General features: G+C 37.9%; 3 protein-coding genes across 7 annotated transcripts in view; 1 reads left to right on the top strand and 2 right to left on the bottom strand.

Annotated features, from left to right (window-relative positions):
* The window catches only part of LOC106055673 (60S ribosomal protein L3-like), a 185617-nt gene that overhangs the window by 62504 nt on the left and 97252 nt on the right, over positions 1-25861 (bottom strand). The gene's annotated exons all lie outside the window — the stretch shown is intronic.
* LOC106068153 (DNA ligase 1-like) overlaps positions 1-25861 on the top strand; it is a 66202-nt gene that overhangs the window by 18957 nt on the left and 21384 nt on the right. The window lies entirely within an intron of this gene.
* Positions 1462-25186, bottom strand: LOC106068527 (complement C1q subcomponent subunit C-like). Of its 2 annotated transcripts, none has more exons than XM_013227910.2 (5): positions 25061-25186; positions 11604-11828; positions 6503-6628; positions 5481-5662; positions 1462-5231 (listed from the first exon to the last, which is right to left on the bottom strand). In XM_013227910.2, exons 2-5 carry the CDS (start codon positions 11824-11826, stop codon positions 4980-4982), a joined length of 783 nt encoding a protein of 260 aa, XP_013083364.2. In that variant the 5' UTR covers positions 11827-11828; positions 25061-25186; the 3' UTR covers positions 1462-4979. The 2 variants fall into 2 exon arrangements, with proteins under 2 accessions (XP_013083364.2, XP_013083363.2); XM_013227909.2 differs by lacking the exon at positions 25061-25186 and adding an exon at positions 12902-12988.

Below are 25861 nucleotides of genomic sequence, written 5' to 3' on the forward strand. Positions count from 1 at the left end.
CATTGTTCAAGATACCAAACGAAATAGTTAATTTACCTTTACCTTACCTTTTACCTATCCCTTAGTCTGTTCGACCGTTGGGGCACCAAGCAAGTCTTGACTGTCTTTCTCCATTCCTCCCTGTCTTTTGCCTTGTTTTATTACCATTAGTTAATTAACTAATTTTTTAAACAAATTTTTATTATTGATTCTTGTACAACGACCAACCTCCTTAACTTTCCCCAACTTATGTTAGGTACCCATTAGAGCTGGGTGGACTCAGAGGCGCCACAATTAAAAAAAACCTGTCTTCACCAGGATTCGACCCGTACCCGGTTCGGAGTTCAGCTCAGCCACCCCGCCTCTTCATTAGTATAAAATTAGAATTATTTTGAAATTTCAAAAGGTCTTCTGTTCCAAACGTATTTAAAAACACTATTTACAAATTCTCCAGTTCTTGTGTAAATAGACCTATAGAAGAAGACGTCCAAAAGATGCGCTCTATGTCTGTCGCGGGTAATCCTTAGCAATCAACTAGTGGATGACAGAAACAGTAAAACTTGAGGTGTTAAAAACACAGTGCATTATTTTCCACCCAGACATAACTCTTCCCCTGTTTCCAGTTCGTGACTTGACGTACTGGAGTTTGAATCATTTCTTGGCTCTGTTTTTAATGGCCTCTAGTTAGTGTTCAATGTGCACATGATGTAGGCCTGTGAGACAGATGGCAATTGGTAATGGGTTAAAAGCGTGTGTTTCTACAAAGATGGCTGATATATTTCGTTCGTATCAAACGCTTTGGCTCTTAGAAAACACAGCAGTAAGCTAGACTAGTTTAGATGTTTAGTGGTGTGGTCAAAGATGTTATGTGGTCCGAGATTTAGTGGTGTAGTCAAAGATGTAGTAATGGGGTCCGAGATTTAGTGGTGATGTCAAAGTGATTTATGTTGTAGCGAGATAGTTTATGATTTATTGAAGCGGTTGAATGCATTTCCGGTGGGTATTTTCGATTTCTGGAAAACAGGAATAGACAACCTGCACACCTAGGACTGGGGTAACTCTTGTCATACTTACATCTGTGAGCAGAGAGTTATGTCGACAGTCAGCATTCAAGCTTAGATCTATCATGACCCATGATTCTATCTCACACTGAAGTCCATAACCACGATGGTGCTATCTCGCCTCTTGTATCTGGCGCTATGCTTTCTAGAAATATTTCGATAGTTCTGAAGACATTGCGTCTTAACCTTGAAAATAGAACCCACCCATTTTGACAACTTTTGTTTCAGGCCGTGACACTCAGATGTAGTATTAGTTCATTCCATATTTTTTGTAATCTGAAACTTGCAAACTCCGCGTCTTTTGTCTCCCTTGAATAGCTTCAGCGCGTGAACGCTGTGAGAGTACCGGAAGTCCCTGGTCGCACTATTCATTCCCACAATTTGTCATCAATTATGTCAAGACGCCCCCAGGGGACACGCTGTTCGGGGTGGGGAGGGTGATCTTAGTCATTATTAGAATCAATGTTTCGTTCCCCTGTCTGACATCTTGGACTTGGATGTCTAGTGACTACAAGATATGTAACACACATGTAGTCATTTATAAGTCTGCCGTATGTCAGCGAAGCCCAAAGATCTAAAACTTTAGAACGAACTTTTTTCCCTCGACACTGTTGAGTCTGAAGCTGTTTGATATTCAATGTCAGATGTATAAGACGACTTAATTGAAATGTGGGGGGGGGGGGTATTTAGCATGCGGTAGTTCTAGTTGAAGTCATGATACTGGCCTTAGTACGTTGACTTTACGAGTGACATAGAAGAAAGTGACATAGAAGAAGGTGACACAGAAGAAAGTGACACAGAAGAAAGATATTCACAAAAGCAAAACTCAATAAAAAAAAACTTTTTATCGAAATTTGTTTGTTTGCTGTTTGAACCTTTGCGCTCCATCCTGAACTAACATTGTTCAATCCGTTGTATCTTTACATTGAAGCTATATTCTTTTTTTTGTATTCATTGTGTTGCCTAGAACCATACACGAAGCTTTACTAGATGACATCAAATATAAATTGAAGACATACTTACAAGCGTTAAAAGAAAAATGTAAATTACAAAATAAAAACAACAAAAAAAAAAGCAACGGAATCAAATGATGACACATGGACACCATTTAGACACACAGGAACACACACTAGACACATGAATACATTTGAAACACAATAATACACTGTAGACACACACCTGACCACACTAGACACCCATGAATACATTTGAAACACAATAATACACTGTAGACACACACCTGACCTCACTAGACACGAATGCACCGCAAATACGATAATACACTGTAGACACTGTTATAACTTTGAAGTTTTTTTTTATTATTATAAAATAGAATATAACAATTTGATAAAATGATTCTAATTGACCTACATTCTACAAATAAATTGTCTTAAAGCATACAAAAACATCTTAACACAGATTTGTTCAAAACTACATGAGAGATGTGTTCCGCTGTCCAGACAGATCAACTCCACATTCAAAGGACATCATTGTACAGAGCAATACATACGTACATTGTTCAGGTCATGTCAGTTTTGGGCTCTCTATTGTTTTCGATTAACAGTGACATGAATACATATAGATCTGACTCAGTGAGTAATTTTCAGTTAAGATCTAGATCTGACTCCAAAAGAACGTCACACCAAGTGTGTACACAGTATGTTGAAAGTTAGGACACTTTGAGTGCATCACCTTGTCAGTCGGCTAGAGGACACTGTCTCTTCTTGGTTGCACTTTGACATTTGAACTGTTACGCAATGTTAATCTTGATCTAGTTTTTTTTTTTCTTGATGTAGATGCATGACCTTGAGTAGAAATAAGTTGACACTGGTTTAGATCTCAAGATAATTGGAACATTGGTTCCGTCGAGTCAGAAAATGTTGGCCGAAACTATAAGACTGGAAAATGTTTTGATTCGGAGCTGTCCGTCTTGTGGCCTTGTCCCTCACAAACATGCGCGCGCACACACACACACACACACATACTACTAACACAGCCACTGAGGTTTCTGTTTGAATGATGACGTGACACACACACTGGAGACAGGGGGGAAACAAAAACATGTAAAAATCTTTTAGTGTCAAACTGTATGGGCATGGACAAGAATGGCCAGATTCACAACCATTACACAAACCTATACAAATGCTTGCTAACCCATAGACTAGAAATCTAAAGATACTTCTTACCCCTACCTCGATAATAGCCAAGCCTTTGGCTTGTCCGTGTTCTTGAATAAATAGTATACACACACACACACTTTATTCAGTTTTTCCTATTCCAAATTTCAGTGTTTTTAGGCCAATACTATTTAAGGTTTAAAGTAAACCTAAGTAAAGCATTTTTATGAAACTTGAGTGTGTTGGCTTATAGTCTACTGGGCTATACTCACACAGTATTACAAAGTAGAAAATATATCTTTGCTGTGTAAGTACGGCACTTCTGATATTATATCGAAGTAGAGCACAAATAATGAACTTTATTATATTATATCATACCTAGGCAGTTAGGTCTGAAAGTATTTCCCCAATACTAAACAGATAACTGGATAATTTCATCTTGTCTTCATTTTGAGATGAATATTTGAAAGTTGTTTGCTAGAATAATTGCTTTCATTGGAACAGAAGACTTGGAAGCAATGCATATCAGTGACAGAAACGTAGATTGAATATTCAAAGGGAGCTTTTGTTTTGTTCTTTACCAATGGAAATAAATACATACGTAAAGAGTGACCCAGTGTCCTAGTACTTCAGAGCTGACATCTATAGCGAGTTGATCGGATAGCGTAAGAGTCTGGACATATCTCGAGGCTGTGGCTGAGGATTGAAAATAATTTCCACGCAAGACCTGTAGTCCAATTATTTGTGTGTTCCTACCCAGTCATTGCCGAGGGAAGCTAGGGTGAAGTGTGGGCTTTAAATTAGCTTAAAGCACAAAGGCTCTTCTCTAGAAGAAATGATCTGTACAGAAAACATTATTAACTTTTTCAGTTTATAGAGTAACGATGAGGCTAATGGCAATTTTGTTAATAGACAAAATGTGAAAGTTTGACGTCATTGAAATACACATTTATATTTCGCCATCTATATTTTGCGATATATCTGTAAAAGTATTGCTCGAGTGTACAGTACTTCAGTTTGCTGTGTTTTTTTCTTTCTGCTGCATGTATGTAATATCTAGCGTATGGCCCATACGAACATTCCTTGCGTTTGATCCAATGTTTGCACAGTATAGTTCATAGTATTTATTTCACTAACCTTTATAACAATAGCACATCTGTGTGTATTTGAAATAGAGATATAAAATATAAACTATAGAATCAATGAGAATGTGTACTATATATGTACATAATATATCAACAGCAAGTAAACGTAGATAAAATGATTTAGAGCTCCATACATGTATGCACTAACACGGCTTACACTGTCGTGTCCATTCAATCACATTGTAAACATTGACATGATAGACGTACACATTATACAATATTTGTGTAACCACCTTCAGCAAAGAACAACAGAAAAGTGCTTACGATATATTAGGTCACATCATAGAATGGTGAGCCTTCTCCTTAGAAACTGAGCCTTTGGTTTCATTGTATAGCATCACATCGTCGTATTCCAAGTACTTCAAGTCTAGTCGTCTGCTGACGAAATGTCACGTGGGTAGCATCCCAAAGTAATCTATTCATTTTTAACCGCTATTTATAGAAATCGACGGAACATGTAGCTTTTTAGTTTAATGAACACGTTATGGTTAAAAAGCGTGCTTATCCAATGTGTTGTATAGTCATACCTACAAAAACTAGACGACGATAATGGCGAAGTCATCACTTCCGCTGAGATGTTGAACGAAGAAAAGAGTATATAATCCCATCCATTCCAATCATTTTGTTCCGTACACACATCTGTCACATTTTGAATCCTAGTAAGTTCTCACATAATCTCAATCTTCGAACAATATGTGGCCCGAAAAGGAAGAGAAGTGGTTCAGTATTGCGGAGTTCTCATTGAGCTGAATCCAGACGTGATCCTCCTTGGATAGCCTGAGAATGACTGTGTTACTTCCGGTTCCGTGGCGCGACTGCGCATCCCCGTGAAACGCCATCTGGTGGTCGTTGTTGAGCATCAGCCACCCGTAAGCCGTCTGGTTCTCCATGCTGAGCACGTGGACTGTAAATAGATAGGTGCCATTGACCTGAAGAGATATGAAACTAGTAAGAAACATGTCACAAATAAAATCTGTGGATATGTTAACCCTTTCTTTTTGGCGTTACCACTGAAAAGAACCTTGAATATTACTATTGCAGCACCCATCTCTCTCCATTAATTCGAATGTTAACCTTCAATATATCCACTGACTATGACTAAGTAACCCTGACAGTGCCTCGCTTAGAAAAACTAAAAATGACATCGTTGAGCATTAAGGTCATAGGTCGAGCGTTACCTTGCATATAAAATGGGACGAGTAGACGTCGAAGCTGTCCCCGATGTTCAAGTGTATTTTGTCGAACGTAATGGGCGTCTTCTGTAGCACAGGTCCCAGGGGCTCACTTCGGGTCACAGTGAAGGCAACACGTGCCGGCTGGTCACCCTTGGCTCCTTTTACTCCTGGCTCTCCGGGTGGACCTGATTCAATACAAGATTATTTTTTTTTTAGTATTCATTGTAATGTCAACCATCTTTGTGCACTTTTAAATTCTTTAATTGGGCTGCTAAAGTCATCGTTGAGCCTCTCAATATTATGATACCGTTGTTGTTAAAGTTAAAAGTTATGTTGATATGTTTCTATTTGTGTTCTTATATTTTTGGTTCAAATTTTAAGATAGATATTATATTACTACATGTCATTACCCATAAATTTAACAGGCTTGAAGACAAATAGTTCAATTAGTGTGTAAATAAAGATGTTTGCAGACTAATTGTTAGCTTGCAAAACAAAACAAAAAATTGCACTCAGTCTGAATCCCGAAGGTGGTTACGAGTTTTCTATTTGGGATTTAACTTGAGCTGTGTTGTACGTTGAACTCAGAATGTATAATTGAAGCGGATAGAAGATTTTCATAAAGGAGTCACCGGTGTATTCAGTGTACAGAATACGTATGTGTTGTTGAGCTATGTATTTAACCATTTCTGCTCATTTTTTGAGGTACTGCAAAAATCCAATTTTTAAGCTCTATCAGTATAGTCACAGTTTAGTGAGATGTATTATTTAGTTGGCAACAGTGATCTTTCACTATAATGTCCTTGACATTGTTTATTTTGTCTATTTATCTTTTTATTCAAAACCTTCCCTACCCGCATTCTTTTCTTCTTTTTTTTTTTTGTTAACGTTTCTCCATAGGTTCTCTCCTATATTTCCACATATCGCTTCCTCTTCTTTTCAAACATCGAAATGCGACCAAAGAGGAGATTAGTGTGATGAGCTCGAGTAAAACAATGTACATGGCGAGTCTACAGATTACTCACCTGTGGGTCCCGGTGGTCCGATGTCCCCCTTTATGCCTTGCGGTCCTGGGAGGCCACATTCTCCTTTTACACCTTTCCTCCCACGAGTTCCTTTGGGACCAACAGGCCCTTCGTCTCCTTTCATGCCTGAAATAAATACATAAATAAATATTAGCAGTTTTGAAGGCTTGTAAAGATTTAGGACAAGGTTTTGCTTTGTGAGCGAGGTGTGTTGATCGCTTTTTCTCTATACAAGGTTCCATCTGTGCTAGATTTGCTAGATTTGACGACCAAAGGCGGTAATTGCTTAACTGTAGATTAGATCTCTTAATTTCTCCCATCTGATAAAGATGTCTTCTTCATCACTTATCAAGGGAATTGAACTGTTCAGGAGCTCGCCAAAGAGTGAAGACTTCTCTGGGTCACCTACATGGTTAACGTTAATTCTCCTAGTTCTAGATTGACTGGAAGTATAAGCCTTCTTGAGAAGTAGTTTGATCTTGCTTAGCACTAGTGAATGGTCTGAGTTGCAGTCCGCACTATGGTATGAGCAGGTGTGGATGACACTTATCAGATCCATTCTTCGAGTGATGCAGAGGTCAAGCTGGTGCCACCTATTGAACGTGGGTGCCGCCAAGAGCATTTGTGTCCTTCCTTGACAGAGAAGCATGTATCTGTTGTATAAAGTTCATGAGAGCTACATAACTCGAGTGGTCTTTGGCCATTGTCATTGATTTTTGCCAACACAATGAGGTGCCAGACATTTTTCAACGCATCGTTTTCATCACCAAGTCGGGCATTCAAGTCTCCATTGATCTAGAGGTGCTCGGTCCTTGGGATGTTTTTAATTACGTCCTCCAGAGCGTGGAAACATCGGTCTTGTATTGCTTTGTATTTCTCCATACAAGATCCTCTGAAAAACTACGTAATTTAATGTATCAAGGCTGCGGGCAAAAACCAAGGTTAGGAAGATACTTATCACAGAACATCTGTATGCTGATGATGCAGCTATTTTGGCTTCAGTCCCTGGTTGACAAAACTATCTTCTACTTGCCAGAAGTTAGGCTTAAATTAGTTAAAGTAAGACTTAAGAAACTAGTTCAGAACACAAATACTGCACCTCAAGTAACCATTAATGGCTAACCACTAGAAACTGTTGACCATTTTTGCTATCTTGGCTCCATCATATCCAACGATGCTCTACTCTACTGGATAAAGACATAAACAACAGGATAGCCAAAGCAATGGGCACCGTATCACGGCTGCAGAAATGAGCGTGGGACAATATCTTGCATACTAACAATGCTAAAGCCTTAGTCTATCGGGCCTGTGTGATGAGCACTTTGCTATACAGAAATGAAACATGGTCAACCTACTCATGTCAAGAAAGCTGAATGTCTTCCACCTCTGTTGCCTAAGGCGAATCTTTAAAATAAGGTGGCAAGATAAAATAACCAATGAGGAAGTGCTACGAAGAGCAGGGTGCCAGGACATCCGCTGTGTTATCAGCAGCAGTCGCCTTGGCTGGCTTGGCCACGTTCGTAGAATGCCAGTAGGTCGACTTCCACAAGACATTCTGTATGGCGATCTAACAGAATGCAGGAGAGCCGCTGGTCGCCCACTTTTACGGTATACGGTTGTATGCAAGCGCGACATGAAACTCTTCAAAATCGACACTAGCAGCTGGGAAAAAAGTGGCACTGGATAGATCCACATGGAGAGTGAGCATAAAGGATGGGTCCCAGATTGCACATTCCAACACAACAGTAGTAGAAAAAAAGGGTGAAAATGCAACGGCGCCTGGTGATTACATCTGCCCAACCTGTGACCACAGCTGTATGTCTAGGATTGGCCTCCTTAGTCACACAAGAAGTTGCAAAGGGAAGACATTTCTCGAGACGTAAAATGCCACAAAAATGGTTGCCGGGTTATTTCCAATCATTTTGACGAAATAGCAATGGAAAGCTTGCCCCACCATGGGCCCAATATCTCTTAATACCTTAGGGTCATATCAAATCAATATCCGGTTCAGCATCCAAGTCCACTACTTTGAGACCACATTCTTGAACAAGGTGGGGGGGGGGGGGGGGCGACCAGCTGTCCTTGCACCTAAGCTGGTCATAGATAATAATTGTAGGGTTTTGTTCATTCTTCATACGGCGGACATGGCCAAGCCGTTTGGCAAAGTTCACTCAGAAGGTGGGTATACTGAGGAGACCTTCAACTCAGTGCTGCTCACTCTGTCTTGTCATTTGACTTTCAGGATTCGGTCAAGTCAGCTCAACTGAACTCGTCTCAAACTGCTTAACTACTAGACTTATTTGCCCAACCCACATTTACGTGGACACTATTTCTGTCAACCTCACTAGATAGACAGGACGACTAGATCTTTGCTTCTCATAACCTTCCAGTCAAACCACAACTAACTTCTATTACAACTAACTTCTTTTACAACTAACTTCTTTTACTTCCGGATGGATACGAGAACAAACATCGCTTACTCCTAAACATTTACTTTGTCACCATCATGGACGAGAATGCGGACAGATTTATTTAGGTATGGGATTGAACTTTACTTATTCTTTCAGAAAAATAATTTTAAACAAGGTTACAAAGACAGTCTGTGTGGGAACACAAACTCAAAATCGGCCCCCGAAGTGGTCCACCTAGCGTCTTCACCAGGATTTGAACACGGGACTTCCGGTTCCAAGTGCTTAGCCACAGCATCTCCATATATTCGTTTAGCGTACACTTATATTATTTAAAATAATAATTATTAACCTTATCCATACATTCAAAATTAATAACATGCTACATGTAATAAAAAGAAACTAAAAAAGATTTATTCTTCTAAGAAATAACTATCTACTAGATCTAGACTAGAACTCGTATGAATGTACACGTTTAATTTTCGAATTGCTAGACCTAGGCCATTGTTATGATCATGAATAGTAGGCCTTTTGTTACTGGGTAATGGTGTACTATGCTGTTCGTGTCCGATTCATTTCTTGATGTGATACTATTGTTTACATAATAAATAAATCTGCACCCCTAAGCTGTCAGAAGATAAGTTATTACCTTAATAATAACAATTTTCTTCAAATTATCAATACATTATAATATATATATTATAAATATATCTATACCTGGGCTCTATTTAGTCTTATTTAGACTGTCAAGTGTAGGCCCCTATAATGAAGATATGTCGAAACTGAGCGCTATAAAGGTAGTTTGTTATTTTTGAAACTTATAACTAAAACGAATTTCGTATCAAAATTCTTTTTTAAAAACAACAGTTGAATCAGTATTCTATTCAATGAGTTAGTTAATAAATGGAAAATATATTTTATAATCATCCATTGACACTCTTACCATTGTGACCTTAGATTCAACTTTTTTTTTTTTTACCAATGCGTGAATCTATGAATGAAGCTTGAGTTATTAATGACGAAGTCCATGACCTTTTTAAAAATGTTACCCCCCTGAAGTTTTTCATTGAAAAGTGGTGTAATTTTTTTGAAAAATCTGCATGCATATATAATTTAAAACATTAGATGGTTCACTTTCGGAAAAGAAAAAAGTAGCCATTGCATCAGAACTTTGAATGATCTAAAATATCATGATGTCCGATTTTCATTTTCTCTTCTAGTTTCTGAGATCTAAACGGGACGAACTGACAGACAGGCCACACAAAACTAATAGCTTCTTTTCCCCTTTCGGGGGCCGCTAAAATATTGTGCAAGCCATATATGTTGTTCTGAAATCCAAAATGCGTTGTCTACCGAAGTTCGTATGCCACTGGATTCTATGTTTAACATTAAACGTCCAACAACGAGGTCAGATAGCAATCCAGTGATATATAGTCTAAGATTTGAACGGCTAAAGGAGTTCCAAGTGAACTCTTGATTTCTTTTTTTAAAGCGTTTCTTCAACATGTTCCGATTGTTTATAGGCTGGCAATGTTTGTGTTTCACCAGAATATTCTGAGGATTTCATTGGGTCATGGAGTGTTTGGAGTAGGCCTTAGCTTTAAGTTGTCATTGCTTATGCATTTCTAACTTTACATTCAGATGATCTCCCATCATATAAACATTAACCACTCACAGCATTTTGAATGAAAGGTTTGTGAATATGTCCATGTCTAGTATTTGGGCGCTATATTCTTCTATATAGTTCCTCCAGCGTAATAGGTTAATGACCACTTTTTTTTAAATCCAGGAGGCTAAGGGACTTTTGACTGCATTTTTCTACCTTCTTATGTGACTTGTAAGACTTACACGAGCCCCAAATGTTCGGCTGCACACAGACAAGCTAACGATTTTCTCCATGGCGCTTTTCTTCCGCCCTGGTTTTTTTTCCTCAGCGATTTCATCGCGATGTCGTGAGGCTCTATCTTTTGCTTCCGTCTCCCAGGTGGCAGGTCCATGTTGAAAGTTCTCAGGAAGGTTTTGAGGGTTTACTTTGACCACCATCTGTTAGCTAGCCGTAAAGGAGCCTTTTTGAGATGCGGGAGTTGTCCATTCTGCAGACATGGCCTGCCCATCGCAATTTAGATTGGTGGAAGCTATGCCCGCTTTTTGTAGGACTTGTGTGCCAGGCAACTTAACTTGCAACTTAACTTTCAGAATTTTTCCGAGGAAGTGGTTCAGCTTCTTTGCATGCTCAAAGGCGTACACCAACGTTGGGAAGACGATACCCCAATATTGTTGATGTTTTTCATCTGTTTCGACAAAGCTCGCTAAGAGATGCGTACTTATTTTGAAGTTAACGACATATATTGGGATTTTGTTTAGCTTACTTTTTTCAAGGTTTGTAGACAATGATTTCCAAGGACACCTATGGTTTAAATCCCTTTTAAATTAATTTTTTAATGAGGACGAAAACTTATGATCGAAATTATCAGTAAAAACAAACATTTTTTTAAAACCACAAATGATTTACCTAAATTCTCAATAAAGATAAAATATTTGACTTTTAAAACATACCTACAATTAATTTAATTATGACCAAATTTGGAACCAAACTACTGTTTGATAAAAAAAAGTACATAGTTATTTCCTTAAAGAGCAAATGAGTTTCATGAACACTCCCCTCTCCCAATGATTATGATCAATCAACTCACCTGTGAAACCCTTGTTTCCCGTATCGCCCTTCTCTCCCTTTGGCCCTGGCTGCCCATCCTCGCCCCTATGACCGGGCTGACCGTGCTGTCCCGGCGTCCCCGCGGGCCCGATAAATCCCCGGCAGCAGTGGCCGCATTGCTCGTCCGTCTTGTGGCTGCTGTAGTAAGCGGCCTGAATGGCCAGAGGCAGGGTGACCATCAGAGCACAGACCTTGACCTTCATGGCTAATAGAATGAGAAGAGAATAATGAACCCAATGCTGTGTAATTACTGACCAACAACGTCTGGAGTGGACAGAGAATATGGACAGGCGTTAGTGCTTTCAGCACACAAAGACAGACAACTGTTTTCAAAGTTTGTAAGTGTGCTATCTAATAGGTCTAGAGGGAAAGAAATGATTGTCCATTTGAACTTTTCAAACTATAACAGTAAGTAATCATTGAAAATACATTTCATTCCTTTGTTATAAATAATTTGTGTTCATCTTTTTAGTCACATCGTCTCCATTGTTTCCTTGACCAAAAGATTTACCGTAAACTTTTACCAGCTCCTATTTACATGTACAGAAGACGCAAATAAATTAAGCGAAAAAAAATGAATAGATTGGAAATGAGAGAAAAATATCTTTACAAACAAGTATTCATAGACCTGTATACCTTGAAAAACATTCATAGGCCTAATTATTTTGAACAACAAGCATTCATAGACCTAACTATTTTGAACAAGAATTCATAGACCTAACTATTTTGAACAAGCATTCATAGACCTAACTATTTTGAACAAGCATTCATAGACTAACTATTTTGAACAAGCATTCATAGACCTAACTATTTTGAACAAGCATTCATAGACCTAACTATTTTGAACATGTATTCATAGACCTAACTATTTTGAACATGTATTCATAGACCTAACTATTTTGAACATGTATTCATAGACCTAACTATTTTGAACATGTAATCATAAACCAAACTATTTTGAACAACATACATTCATAAACCAAACTATTTTGAACAACATACATTCATAGACCTAACTATTTTGAATAACAAGCATTCATAGACCTAACTATTTTGAACAAGCATTCATAGACCTAACTATTTTGAACAAGCATTCATAGACCTAACAATTTTGAACAACATACATTCATAGACCTAACTATTTTGAACAACAAACATTCATAGACCTAACTATTTTGAACAAGCATTCATAGACCTAACTATTTTGAACAAGCATTCATAGACCTGACTATTTTGACCAAAAAGCTTTCATAGACCTAACTATTTTGAACAACATACATCAATGTCACGTCCGATTTCCATTAGAATTCTATACTGTTCATTTTCTTAAAGAGCTCGCACTTCAGGTTAGCCATTTTGTTTTCAGATTGATTCAAAATGACGCACCACTTATTTTAACCGAAGACGCACTCTTACATTTTCGTAGTAAAAACATACAGACAGTACAATTTACTTTCGATTGATCAATTTACAGTTTGCTCTTGGCGGTTCGATGTGACCCACGGGCCTTATCAGAGCCTGAAGCTGTTGGACCTAATAACAGCCGACCGTAGGGATGTCACCTTCATCTGGGTCCCCTCCCATGTTGGCATTGAGGGAAACGAAGCCGCAGACAGAGAAGCAAAGAGAGCCCTAAATCATGCGGTGTCAGGAACCCAAATTCCCTACTCGGACCTGAGACAAAGTATTGCCTCTGCCACCTATCGAGAGTGGCAGAACCGATGGGAGGCTGAGACTTACAGTAAACCCAGGCAGATTGTGGCGGATGTCAGGTGGCGGCCCACATCTAAGGGTCTGACAAGGCGTGGTAGCACAACCATGTCCAGACTTAGGATTGGCCACACCTACATCACGCACTCTTTTGTACTGAAGAGAGAGGAGCCCCCACTTTGCGAGTACTGTGACTCTCGCCTCACCGTGGAACATATCCTCGTTGATTGCCCCAGATACCAGGATGTCAGGGCGAAATATTTTAGAGCCACTTATCTAAAAACACTATTTAATAATGTCGACCCTGGGAAGGTACTGGGCTTTATTCGGGAAGTGGGGCTATCTACGAAGATCTGATTTCTGAATTTGTGAACATGCACTATTTACATTAGATTTTTACCAAATATTTAAATTTTTACTACCTTTACTATTTTAACTGTGAATAGACCTTGATTTTAATTATATGACTGTATAGAATCTGGCCCTTGTTGTTTAGAGAGAGAGTAGTCCTTAAGGGACTGCAGGCACGACATGGCCTAAATTGTGCCGATGTGCCTCAAATCAACAAATCAACAATCAACACGGGCCTTATCATTGACACGTCTGCGCTGTATCTATCCGCATCTACTCTTCCTTACCATCTTCCCATTTCCATCTGCCACTTGCAAAAAAAAAAAAAAGGTTTATGGCCTCCTTACTATTGTTTAGTCTATCGTTTAAATCCTCACGATGTCAATATAGACTTTCTCTTTTCATGTCTAGTGTTTGTGAAACCTTACTTAGGATTCTATAGTATATATGTTCAAGTACATAATAAAATGTTGGGCAATCGTGTCACATTATGTGCATTGTGGACTAGAAGAATGTTATTGATTCAACTATGCATTACAGGTTATACTGACAATATGTTTTAGTCATCAGTTCAAAGTTTGAATTTTGTGACATTGTGATACGAGGTCAGCGACTAAAAAGTCCTATGAGACTGGTGTATATATTGTTATAACTCTGCCATGCGCACCTCCATCCAGGCTAGTGCAGAAGTCGCGCACTTCTAGAAACCAGATAAGGAAGGATGAGCTAAAGTGAAGAGACTGTGCTAAAGGAAGATGTTGTTATTATGTATTTGTGATGTCCTGTGAATAAACATCTATGTCTCGTTGAGTCGTCTCATTTAAGTTATTACATTTGGTGTCAGAAGTGGGGTTGGGCGACTCAACGGAGTCATTAGGTAGGAGCTTATTTAAAATGACATCTATGAAACGGCTAGACGAGCTGGAATTAAAGGAACTGAAAGTAGAGCTCGAGCGGCGGCGTCTGAAACGCTATGAAAAGAAAAAGGACATTTTAAGAGCACGTCTTCGGCAGGCTCTGGCTGATGAAGGGGAGGATCCGGAAACATATTTGTTTGAGGTGGATCCAGATATCGGCGAGCTTTTGAAAACTTTGAAAGACTCACTAAAAGACATATACGACTCGATGCGTGAAGAAATGAAAATGATAGAGAATATGATGGGGAACAAGGTGGATGAGAGTGTTTTGAAAAAGGAAGGCCAAAAAGACCAAAGTGATCAAATGGTGTCGCAAGCGAAAGAAGGAATAGACACGTTAATGAAGGAGCAGTTACCTGGTCAGGACTGTGGCTGCACAAACAGTGGTGATAGAGGCGCTGGGGATTGTAGTGCCGTCTCTGACTGTGTTGTGGGCAAGTCTTGCGGGTGTGACTTTAAAGATGAGAAACGTGACGACGATTGCTGCAACGACCTCTATGGGATGTACCAAATCCAAAGGAAAGAAACAAACGAAGAAGCTTGAGAAGTCTGCTATGTGCCTGAAGCTTTTGTTCCTAATGTATCTGCAACGAGTACCTCAGTAACGTTGGGTCTGCGTTAAGCTTATTGCTGTGGACCTTAAAGACCTCTGTTTATCTGCAAGTACCTTTGACGAGAACTCAAACCATGAAAGCCTGAAGACCGTTTCTGATTCGTTGCCTTGGATGTCGTCGGGTGAAATAGTGAATACGGGCCCCAACAATGGCCGAAACAGAAACAACGAATTTGACTTTGCCCGAGGCATAAGAGAAAACTCAATGCTTGGCTACTTCACCCAGGCGAGGGACAAAAACTGTATATGCGGCGCCCTGAGGGGACAGTGCCCATGCCAAGAAACCCAGCTACAAGATCTGAACTTAACAGAAATTTGTACTTCTGCCCACATCAGTGAGAGTGACTTGAACGGTGGTGAATTAATTCCACCGAAACCTGATGTAGTGGTGGATGAACATTACAAGGGTGCTCCATGGGCGTACCTTACAGATGAGGCTGAGAAAGACTGTGTGCTTGAAACCATGGCTACCAGTGGGCCTACAACTGTGTCACGAGACGTCCATGGAAAAGGTCCGCGTGACTCAGCGTCTTGGAACAACAACCCTGGAATCTACAATGATCGCCACAACCTCCATTTGTGTTAAGTGGCTGGCAACCCTGACCTCCACTAACTCTACCTGTGTCAGCTGGCTGACATCAGCGACTATCGTCATGAGGTCGAAGCAGCGACCACGATATCAACTCAAGCGTAGACGGGCCAACTGGAAGAAGAAAAAGCGACGGCCGCGGAAAACTGTGCAGATGGCTTTGTGGGCAACGTCTGTGGTTCCCACCGATCGACCTCTACCTGAACTGTCAAACCTCCGCTGCACTGTTTCTTTTCTGGACAAAAGGTCTAAGAAGGGGGCAGTGTTATAACTCTGCCTTGCGCCATCCAGGCTAGTGCAGAAGGTGTGCACTTCTAGAAACCAAACTGAGAAGGATGTCCTCCCAAGTCGAGAGTCGAAGTGAAAAGACTGAGCTAGAGATAGATGTTGTTATAATGTATTTGTGATGATGTCCTGTTTATAAATATCCCTGCCTCCTTGAGTTGCCCCCTTTAAGTTTTTACATTATTATGTATTTGTGATGTCCTGTGAATAAACATCCTTGCCTCGAGTTGCCTCCAGTAAGTTATATATATATATATATATATATATATATATATATATATATATATATATATATATATATATATATATATATATATATATATATATATATATATATATATATATATATATATATTGTAATAACTTAAGGGAGGCAACTCGAGGCAAGGATGTTTATATATATATATATATATACCTTTAGAGCCAAATGAGACTTCTAGTGTAAAGATGGGTTTTCTTTCCTAGATTAGGCGGGCTGCTACTAGATACAGTTCTCTGGTACGTTTGCTCTGCAATTTATTTCATTACTGGTAAGAGGATAAAAAAATCAGTTTCTTCCCCTGAAATCCCAAGTTTCTTGTATGATTTCTAAGGAAACAAGCAGAACTCATAAGGATTAAACTACATATTGATTCGTGCTTGATTACTGAAACCTTCAAGGCGGGAAAGGGGAAGACAACTGCCAAGAACTCACGTTTGGTCCACACTACTAGGGGGAGCATTCATTGAACCAAACAGAACGACAAGATTTATTTAACTTTCCCCTATTTCTATGACTTGAACTGGTGACAGTCCAGTCGAGGCGGTGACTGCTGGGAATAATTGAAGAGCCCTCGTTTTTTTTCCTTCTTTTTTAAACATTTTCATCAATTCTATTATGTTTGCATTAAAACTGGCAAATAGTTTCAAACAGCAAAGTTTTTGATATTCTGACGATTGTATACAAGAAGATGTAATCCTCTCCTGAAACAATAGTCTATGATTTTGTTCAATACTTCAATACAATGTAATAGTAAAACACGATATAACTTTTATATTTCATTTTCTTTTTAAATGTAAATACGAATTAATAAACAATTTGGTGGGGAGCATAAAAAAAAAAAGAAATACTTATGCCAGTGGGAAATTCAAATAAAATTGATATGCCAGTGGGAAATTCAAATAAAATTGATATGCCAGTGGGAAATTCAAATAAAATTGATATGCCAGTGGGAAATTCAAATAAAATTGATATGCCAGTGGGAAATTCAAATAAAATTGATATGCCAGTGGGAAATTCAAATAAAATTGATATGCCAGTGGGAAATTCAAATAAAATTGATATGCCAGTGGGAAATTCAAATAAAATTGATATGCCAGTGGGAAATTCAAATAAAATTGATATGCCAGTGGGAAATTCAAATAAAATTGATATGCCAGTGGGAAATTCAAATAAAATTGATATGCCAGTGGGGAATTAAATTAAAATGTATATGCCAGTGGGAAATTCAAATAAAATTGATATGCCAGTGGGAAATTCAAATAAAATTGATATGCCAGTGGGAAATTCAAATAAATATGATATGCCAGTGGGAAATTCAAATAAAATTGATATGCCAGTGGGAAATTCAAATAAAATTGATATGCCAGTGGGAAATTCAAATAAAATTGATATGCCAGTGGGAAATTCAAATAAAATTGATATGCCAGTGGGAAATTCAAATAAAATTGACATGCCAGTGGGAAATTCAAATAAAATTGATATGCCAGTGGGAAATTCAAATAAATATGATATGCCAGTGGGAAATTCAAATAAAATTGATATGCCAGTGGGAAATTCAAATAAAATTGATATGCCAGTGGGAAATTCAAATAAAATTGATATGCCAGTGGGAAATTCAAATAAAATGGATATGCTGCTGGGGAATTCAAATAAAATGGATATGCTGCTCTGGAATTCAAATAAAATGGATATGCTACTGGGGAATTCAAATAAAATGGATATGCTGCTGGGGAATTCAAATAAAATGGATATGCTGCTGGGGAATTCAAATAAAATGGATATGATGCTGGGGAATTCAAATCTGGTGGGGAATGAAAATAAAATGGATATGCTCGTGGGGAATGAAAATAAAATAGATATGCTGGTGGGGAATTCAAATAAAATGGATATGCTAGTGTGGAATGAAAATAAAATAGATATGCTGGTGGGGAATTCAAATAAAATGGATATGCTGCTGGGGAATCAAAAATAAAATTGTTTCGCAGGGAATTAAAATAAAATTGATATGCTGGTGGGAAATGAAATAAAATGGATATGCTGGCGGGGAATTAAAGTAAAATGGATATGCTGGGGGGGGGGAATTAAAATTACAATAAAATTGATATGCAGGTGGGGAATTTAAATAAAATGGATATGCTGGCAGGGAATTCAAATTAATATGCTGGTGGGGAATTCAAATAAAATGGATATGCTGGCGAGAAATTAAAATTAATATGCTGGCGAGAAATTTAAATAAAATGGATATGCTCTGATGGGGAATTAAAATTAAAATAAAATTGATATGCAGGTGGGGAATTAAAATAAAATGAATATGCTGCTGGGGAATTCAAATAATATGGATATGTTGCTTGGGAATTCAAATAATATGGATATGCTGCTGGGGACTTCAAATAACATGAATATGCTGGTGGGGAATTAAAATAAAATGGTTATGCTGGTGGGGAATTCAAATAAAATGGATATGTTGCTGGGCAATTCAAATAACATGGATATGCTGGTGGTGAATTCAAATAAAAAGGATATGCTGGTGGGGAATTCAAATAAAATGGATATGCTGCTGGGGAATTCAAATAAAATGGATATGCTGCTGGGGAATTCAAATCTGGTGGGGAATGAAAATAAATGGATATGCTAGTGGGGAATGAAAATAAAATAGATATGCTGGTGGGGAATTCAAATAAAATGGATATGCTGGTGGGGAATCAAAAATAAAATTGTTTCGCAGGGAATTAAAATAAAATGGATATGCTGGTGGCGAATTAAAATAAAATGGATATGCTGGTGGAGAATTAAAATAAAATGGATATGCTGGTGGGAAATGAAATAAAATGGATATGCTGGTGGGGAATTAAAATAAAATGGATATGCTGGTGGGGAATTAAAATAAAATGGATATGCTGGTGGGGAATTAAAATAAAATGGATATGCTGCTGGGGAATTAAAATAAAATGGATATGCTGGTGGGAAATGAAATAAAATAGATATGCTGCTGGGGAATTAAAATAAAATGGATATGCTGACGAGAAATTAAAATAAAATGGATATGCTGCTGGGGAATTAAAATAAAATGGATATGCTGGTGGGGAATTAAAATAAAATGGATATGCTGGTGGGGAATTAAAATAAAATTGATATGCTGGTGGGGAATTAAAATAAAATGGAGATGCTGGTGGGGAATTAAAATAAAATTGATATGCTGCTGGGGAATTCAAATAAAATGGATATGCTGCTGGGGAAGTTAGAAACAACAACGTGTGACACGAAGACACTTACTTATGAATTAAATGACTACTCTAGCGCTGACTATCTATTGAGACTTTAGAATTAGTAAGGGCGGGGTCGTGTCACTATTTTGCTCTTATTTTACTTGTGTCTAGCTCTCTGTATTATGTGCCTCTTACGGCCTGACTAGTTCTCTGTATGATGCGCCCCTGACTAGTTCTCGATATTTACTGTCATTATCGAAACAGTTCTTACATCCTGTCCAGACAGTCCATGTAGAGGAAGGGGGGGTGGTGGATCGAAGTGATACGAAGTGACCATTTACTCTCGTCTGCTCCTCACGTCTGCTAATTTCACGTGTGTACAGCGCGTCAAGATGTGTCTACCAGCTAGATTAAAAGCCTGGTGTTAGCAAAATTGCCTTTTTCTAAACCGTAAAATTGAAGTCTGGGTTTTATCCCAAATAGATTTTGTCCCCCACATAAGTTGGTATAGATGTCGGAGGAAATATTTCAAGGGAAACTTCACATGTCCTGAGTGATGTCTTTCATTTCTTCTGGATTGTCCCCTGCTTCACATGTTTGGTTGAAGGATTGAACAAAGTCCATTGAATTTTCTGCGTGTCGAAGTGTCACACACTTAAGAACAGGAGACGTTGTTATTTGAAGGACATAGAGACATTTAGATTTGCATAATGTTGAGAAACGGATAAAATGATTATTTCACCATTCTTTGTGACTTTAAAAACACACACGCTATGTTTGGATGAATAGGGTTTTTCGTCTATTGCATTATTAAAAAATAACTATATAATATATATATCCCTTGAAAAGTGACATAATTGTTCAAGGTTAAGCGAGTTCAAACATTGTTTCTATTTTACTCAAAGAGGTGAATTTTAATTTCGTATTTATTTTAGAATTTTATATATTAATTTTGCTTTCTTTAATCTAAAGTCAAATTGAAATTCAAGAAAGTTTTTAAAATACTTCTTTTTTTTTTAAATAGCGTTCATCGGTTTAACAAAAAAAAAAAAAAAAGACAAATATGCCCGTTAACCCCATCCTACACACAGACACACAGACTTGAACACACTACTACTTCATTTCAACCAATTCCTGCTGTCTTCAGCATCAAACTGTATTTGTATCGGCTACCCGAAAAAGCTGCTCTTAGTTTTGTGTGGTCTGTCCGTCTGTCGTATTTTGATCTCAGAAAGAGAAATTGAACCTAATCTGGTTTCATGCTATTTAGTAGCTTGCCAAGTTGTGGTGTGACAGCTATCTCCTGGAAGCGAGACGTTGTTGTTTTGATATTGAAATGTATAAGGTGACTCTTCATAGAAACACAAAAACAACATGGGAAAACTATTTACCATCAATAGTAACAAACAACAACAAATAAACAGGGGAGGCTATACTAAGAGAGGGAGTTAATTAATTTGTACATTTTAAAAAATAACTTTGAATATTGACAATAAGTCTGTCTTCAAAACAACAAAAACACGTTGGCGATACTTTCACAGCCCCCCCTTCCCCACGTGTATGTATTTGGTGGGCGAGAGGATATAACGTCAGCCTTCCAAACAGTTCAAACACGTTGGCAATACTCCCCCCCCCCCCCCACGTCTATGTTGTGGAAGGGAGTGAGGATTGTAGTTCATTGTAGTGAAGGGAGTGAGGATTGTAGTTCATTGTAGTGAAGGGAGTGAGGATTGTAGTGAAGGGAGTGAGGATTGTACTTCATTGTAATGAAGGGAGTGAAGATTGTAGTTCATTGTAGTGAAGGGAGTGAGGATTGTACTTCATTGTAGTGAAGGGAGTGAGGATTGTACTTCATTGTAGTGAAGGGAGTGAGGATTGTAGTGAAGGGAGTGAGGATTGTAGTTCATTGTAGTGAAGGGAGTGAGGATTGTAGTAGATTGTAGCGAAGGCAGTGAGGATTGTAGTTCATTGTAGTGAAGGGAGTGAGGATTGTAGTTCATTGTAGTGAAGGGAGTGAGGATTTTAGTTAATTGTAGTGAAGGGAGTGAGGATTGTAGTTGATTGTAGTTTGTACTTCATGGCTTCTAATATTCGTGCGGAAATAGTGAAACCTGCCTTGTTATCCACATTGCTTACCAAGCAGACGACCCATGGTAGGACCCTTGTAGGGCCGCCTCTGAGTTTGTGTCTTTGTAGTCTTATTTTTAATATAAGGGACGACACAAAACAACACACCAAGCTGCTGGCCAACAGGAAATCTATTCAACCTAGCTAGACTTTTGATATTTAACACTAAACTAGAGCGCCCTAACAAATTGTGCTCAGTAAGTTTTCCTTGTACATAAACGTAGAATCTAGTCAATACAATGTAAACAATGGCCAAGGAGGTGCCTTGTATATGTGTGGACTTTAGTTTCGCTCATTCTGCTAAAGCTTGTTTTAAAATACCTATTTGTACAATGAAAGTACAGAGATATTCTAGTCCCACGCTGAGCTTGGAAAGATTCTATGTGTGTGTGTGTGTGTGCGAGCGAGCTGCAATGCACATAAAAAGCCTGTGACTAGCCAGAGGTGGTCAAGTTTGTTAGTACACCTGCAACACTAACATTTCGCTCTTGGTTTCATCTCGTGTCAATTTTTTTGTTATGACTGTAATCAAAAGTTCACATTTATCCACGATGTACTGTAGCAACGAAACTACGTTGTTGTTGTTTTTTCTTCAAAGAATTCAGCAGAAGTAACCTGTGCGTGTAGTAGTGACGTCAACGTGGCTGCAGGATGTTCAAAGCCTGCAGGAAGTCAGGGTGTCGTCTGCTTCTTGTTGAACGGAAGAGATAGAATGAGGGGAAAGTAACTCTGAAGTGATTTTTGATATCTCACCCCCCCCCCCCAACTCACCCCCAACAAAAAAACAACAACAAAACAAAACAAAAAAAACAATCAACGAACAAGCTTAAGCTTCTTGCTATTGTTATTTTACGAGGTGGAAGCAATACATTTGATCTAGAGCTAGTACAACCATATTCGTTGTACTCTGAAAAGAACATACACTAAAGCGTCACAACCGAAAATGTTCAGGTTGGAGGGCGAACTACTTTCAAACAGGAAGAAGAAATCGCAGGGCATACAAATAAATTAAAACAACAACAGAAATACATTAAAAAAATACATTTTGTAAAGAGATAATACCTCCATTGTTCAACTTAGAATCACAACAAAACTATTACAAGCCTGGTATAGAACTTCAGTGCCTTCTGCTGAAAGTACCAACGACTTACCCATTGGGCCAGACGACATTGTAAAATTGTGTCATTATTTGTTGGTGCTTTCATTACATTGACATCTAGAACTAGATGTAGATCTAGACTTCTGATTTTCATTTTGTCTAGATTTACGTAAAATTATTAGCAAAGCTTTAGATAATCTTTCAATAGACTGAAAACAAATTTAAATTGAAAAACAACTTAGCTATCGGTACACCACACCACGTTTTTAAAGCCAAATTCAAATTTCTTTTTATTAAATTTAATTTCTGAGAATTAATAATGGTCAGAATTAAAAATTTTCCCGTGTGGCCAACGAGCTAGTTATTCTTTTTTGTTTAGCGATATACATCAACTGTTAAATTTCTAGGAAAATCGTTAGAGTTGTTTCTGAGATCCTCGTCCAGCCTTCACCCTCCAGGTTGCATTAAGCTCTGACTTGAATAGAAGTAGTGTAAAAAAAAAAAAAGAACACGCAGAATATAAAAAGTAATTTTTTTTAAAAAAAAAGCTTATATATAATATTATATAATATATACTGCACAACCGACACACACACTCATATTGCAATATTTTTCTCTTTCTATATAAAAATATTATGAATTTATTACTACTAATTAATAAACCAATTGGTTAATTTTTTTTATTAATTCGTTTTGTCTTCGACAATACATAGTTTGTGCAAACTGTCCACTTGATCCGAGAATGTAAAGTGGGAGAGAAACGTGTCAAAGAATCCACCGAGACAAAGTGAATGAATATCAGGGGGGGGGGGGGGGGCTGCTGTGGAGAGGCTAGAGAAAGGTGAAGATAAACGAGAAATGATGAAGACTGGAAGGTTGAGAAAGTTGGAAGAATGTTACAGACCAAGAAAGAAGAAGAGTTGTGAAAGTTGGAAGATTGTTACAGACCAAGAAAGAAGAAAAGCATAAGCCAGGAAGAATGGGGGGGGGGGGGGGGGGGGGAAATGTCTTTTTTTTTTGTTTTTGTTTGTTCCATCCTCAGATCTTTCTGGAATAAGCCTGAGTCCAAAATAATCACCTCTTTGAAATCCTTACAAATAAAAAGATCGTTTAGCTTGGAGAGTTCACACGTTGACAAGAGTTTTGGATACGCACGATGTCGGCCAAAAATGTATTATTTCTAATTTCGTTTAGGCTCTATTCTATATTTATTGCCTTTATCAATGTCTCTTTTTCTTTGACTCAGTCAAGTGAGTGTAAAGTTAGGCTGACGGTTCTCTAGCAGTAGTAAGAAAGAACTATGGGTAACGTTCACAAAAAGACCAAACAACAAACAAGATTTATAAATAAATCAAACAAGTTTGTTCAAGCTTATTACAAAGCTTATATTAACACTGTCTGTCTGTCCAGTACAACTTTAGTACAATTTATTTTTCCCATTTCCTATTCTCGGATCAAGTTGAAACTTTGCACAAGCATTCATTGTTCCTAGCAAAATATGACTCAATAAACAAAAAAACAACTAATAGTTATTGGTAGTTTATAATTTTGTTTGATATCGAATAAGGGAAATAACTTCGTCAATAGTGTAAGATATAGGTGTAAGTATGGAGTTATTCCCCTTAGATAAGCTTTTTTTTTATTTAGCTTGTTTTTCCTCGATATTTAAAATTTGAATCGGAAAACAGTGTAGTAGATCTTATTTATCTATCACTCAAGTGTTAAGCATTTCTAAGTAGATCTTATTTATCTATCACTCAAGTGTTAAGCATTTCTAAGTAGATCTTATTTATCTATCACTCAAGTGTTAAGCATTTCTAAGTAGATCTTATTTATCTATCACTCAAGTGTTAAGCATTTCTAAGTAGATCTTATTTATCTATCACTCAAGTGTTAAGCATTTCTAAGTAGATCTTATTTATCTATCACTCAAGTGTTAAGCATTTCTAAGTAGATCTTATTTATCTATCACTCAAGTGTTAAGCATTTCTAAGTAGATCTTATTTATCTATCACTCAAGTGTTAAGCATTTCTAAGTAGATCTTATTTATCTATCACTCAAGTGTTAAGCATTTCTAAGTAGATCTTATTATCTGTCACACAAGGATTTAGCATTCCTAATTAGATCTTATCTGTTACTTAAGCGTTTATCCTTGCTAAGTAGATCTTATTATCTGTCACACAAATGTTTCGCATTCCTATATGAAGCCATTAGGCGCTAAGCTGTCACTAAGACACAATTGGACAATAACACTAGAACACAAAACGATCGCCTTACCTTTACCAGTGGCTATCCACAAATATTCGTCTCCTTAATTCCGCGTGTGGCGTGGACAGGGCCCTAAGATGACACTGGTGAGTGGCAAAGGCTAGTTAAAACGTGTGGCTGGACACCTCGCGCTCCACAAGGACTCGTGACTCACACTGGGGCTGGGTGGGTGGGATGGAGGAACATCTTCACCCAAACATTTTGTAGTATACTAGTGAGTGTGACACGGTCATCGTAGACAAAACGTTCCTAACTTACACACACACTCTCTTTCAATCTCTCATTTTCTCCCCTTCCCCCATCTCTCTCTCTCTCTCTCTCTCTCTCTCTCTCACTCACTCTCTAGTGTATTTATCTACCCACCAGCTTTATTGATTCCCAGAGTGAACATCTAGGGCGGAGATTGAATTTAATGGGTTTTTTTTTTTAGGGAGACTGGGGTTTGAACTTTTGTGCTTCAAGTAAATGTGTACAGTTGCTATCGTTACCGGATGTTTGCCATCTGACAGTGTCTTCATCGCATATATCTGTTGGCTACCATAGCAAAAAAGATTCTGTAAAGCAATCACATAATTAGAAACATTATATTGTATTGTGGACAAGAGTTGGTATTTCCAGATCCAAACTTTCTTCATTCACGTAAGAAAGCTTATATCAACTCACTCTGTCTGTCTTGTAAAAAGTTAGTATACTTTATTTCTCTCACACCCAATCTCGGATCAAGTTGAAATTGTGCTCAATTATATCTGTACCTGATAAATCAAGAATCAATTTAAAAATAACCAATTAGTTAATTAACTATTAATAAAT

This window comes from Biomphalaria glabrata, chromosome 2 (assembly GCF_947242115.1).
Source record: "Biomphalaria glabrata chromosome 2, xgBioGlab47.1, whole genome shotgun sequence".
In the NCBI taxonomy this organism is placed as follows: domain Eukaryota; kingdom Metazoa; phylum Mollusca; class Gastropoda; family Planorbidae; genus Biomphalaria; species Biomphalaria glabrata.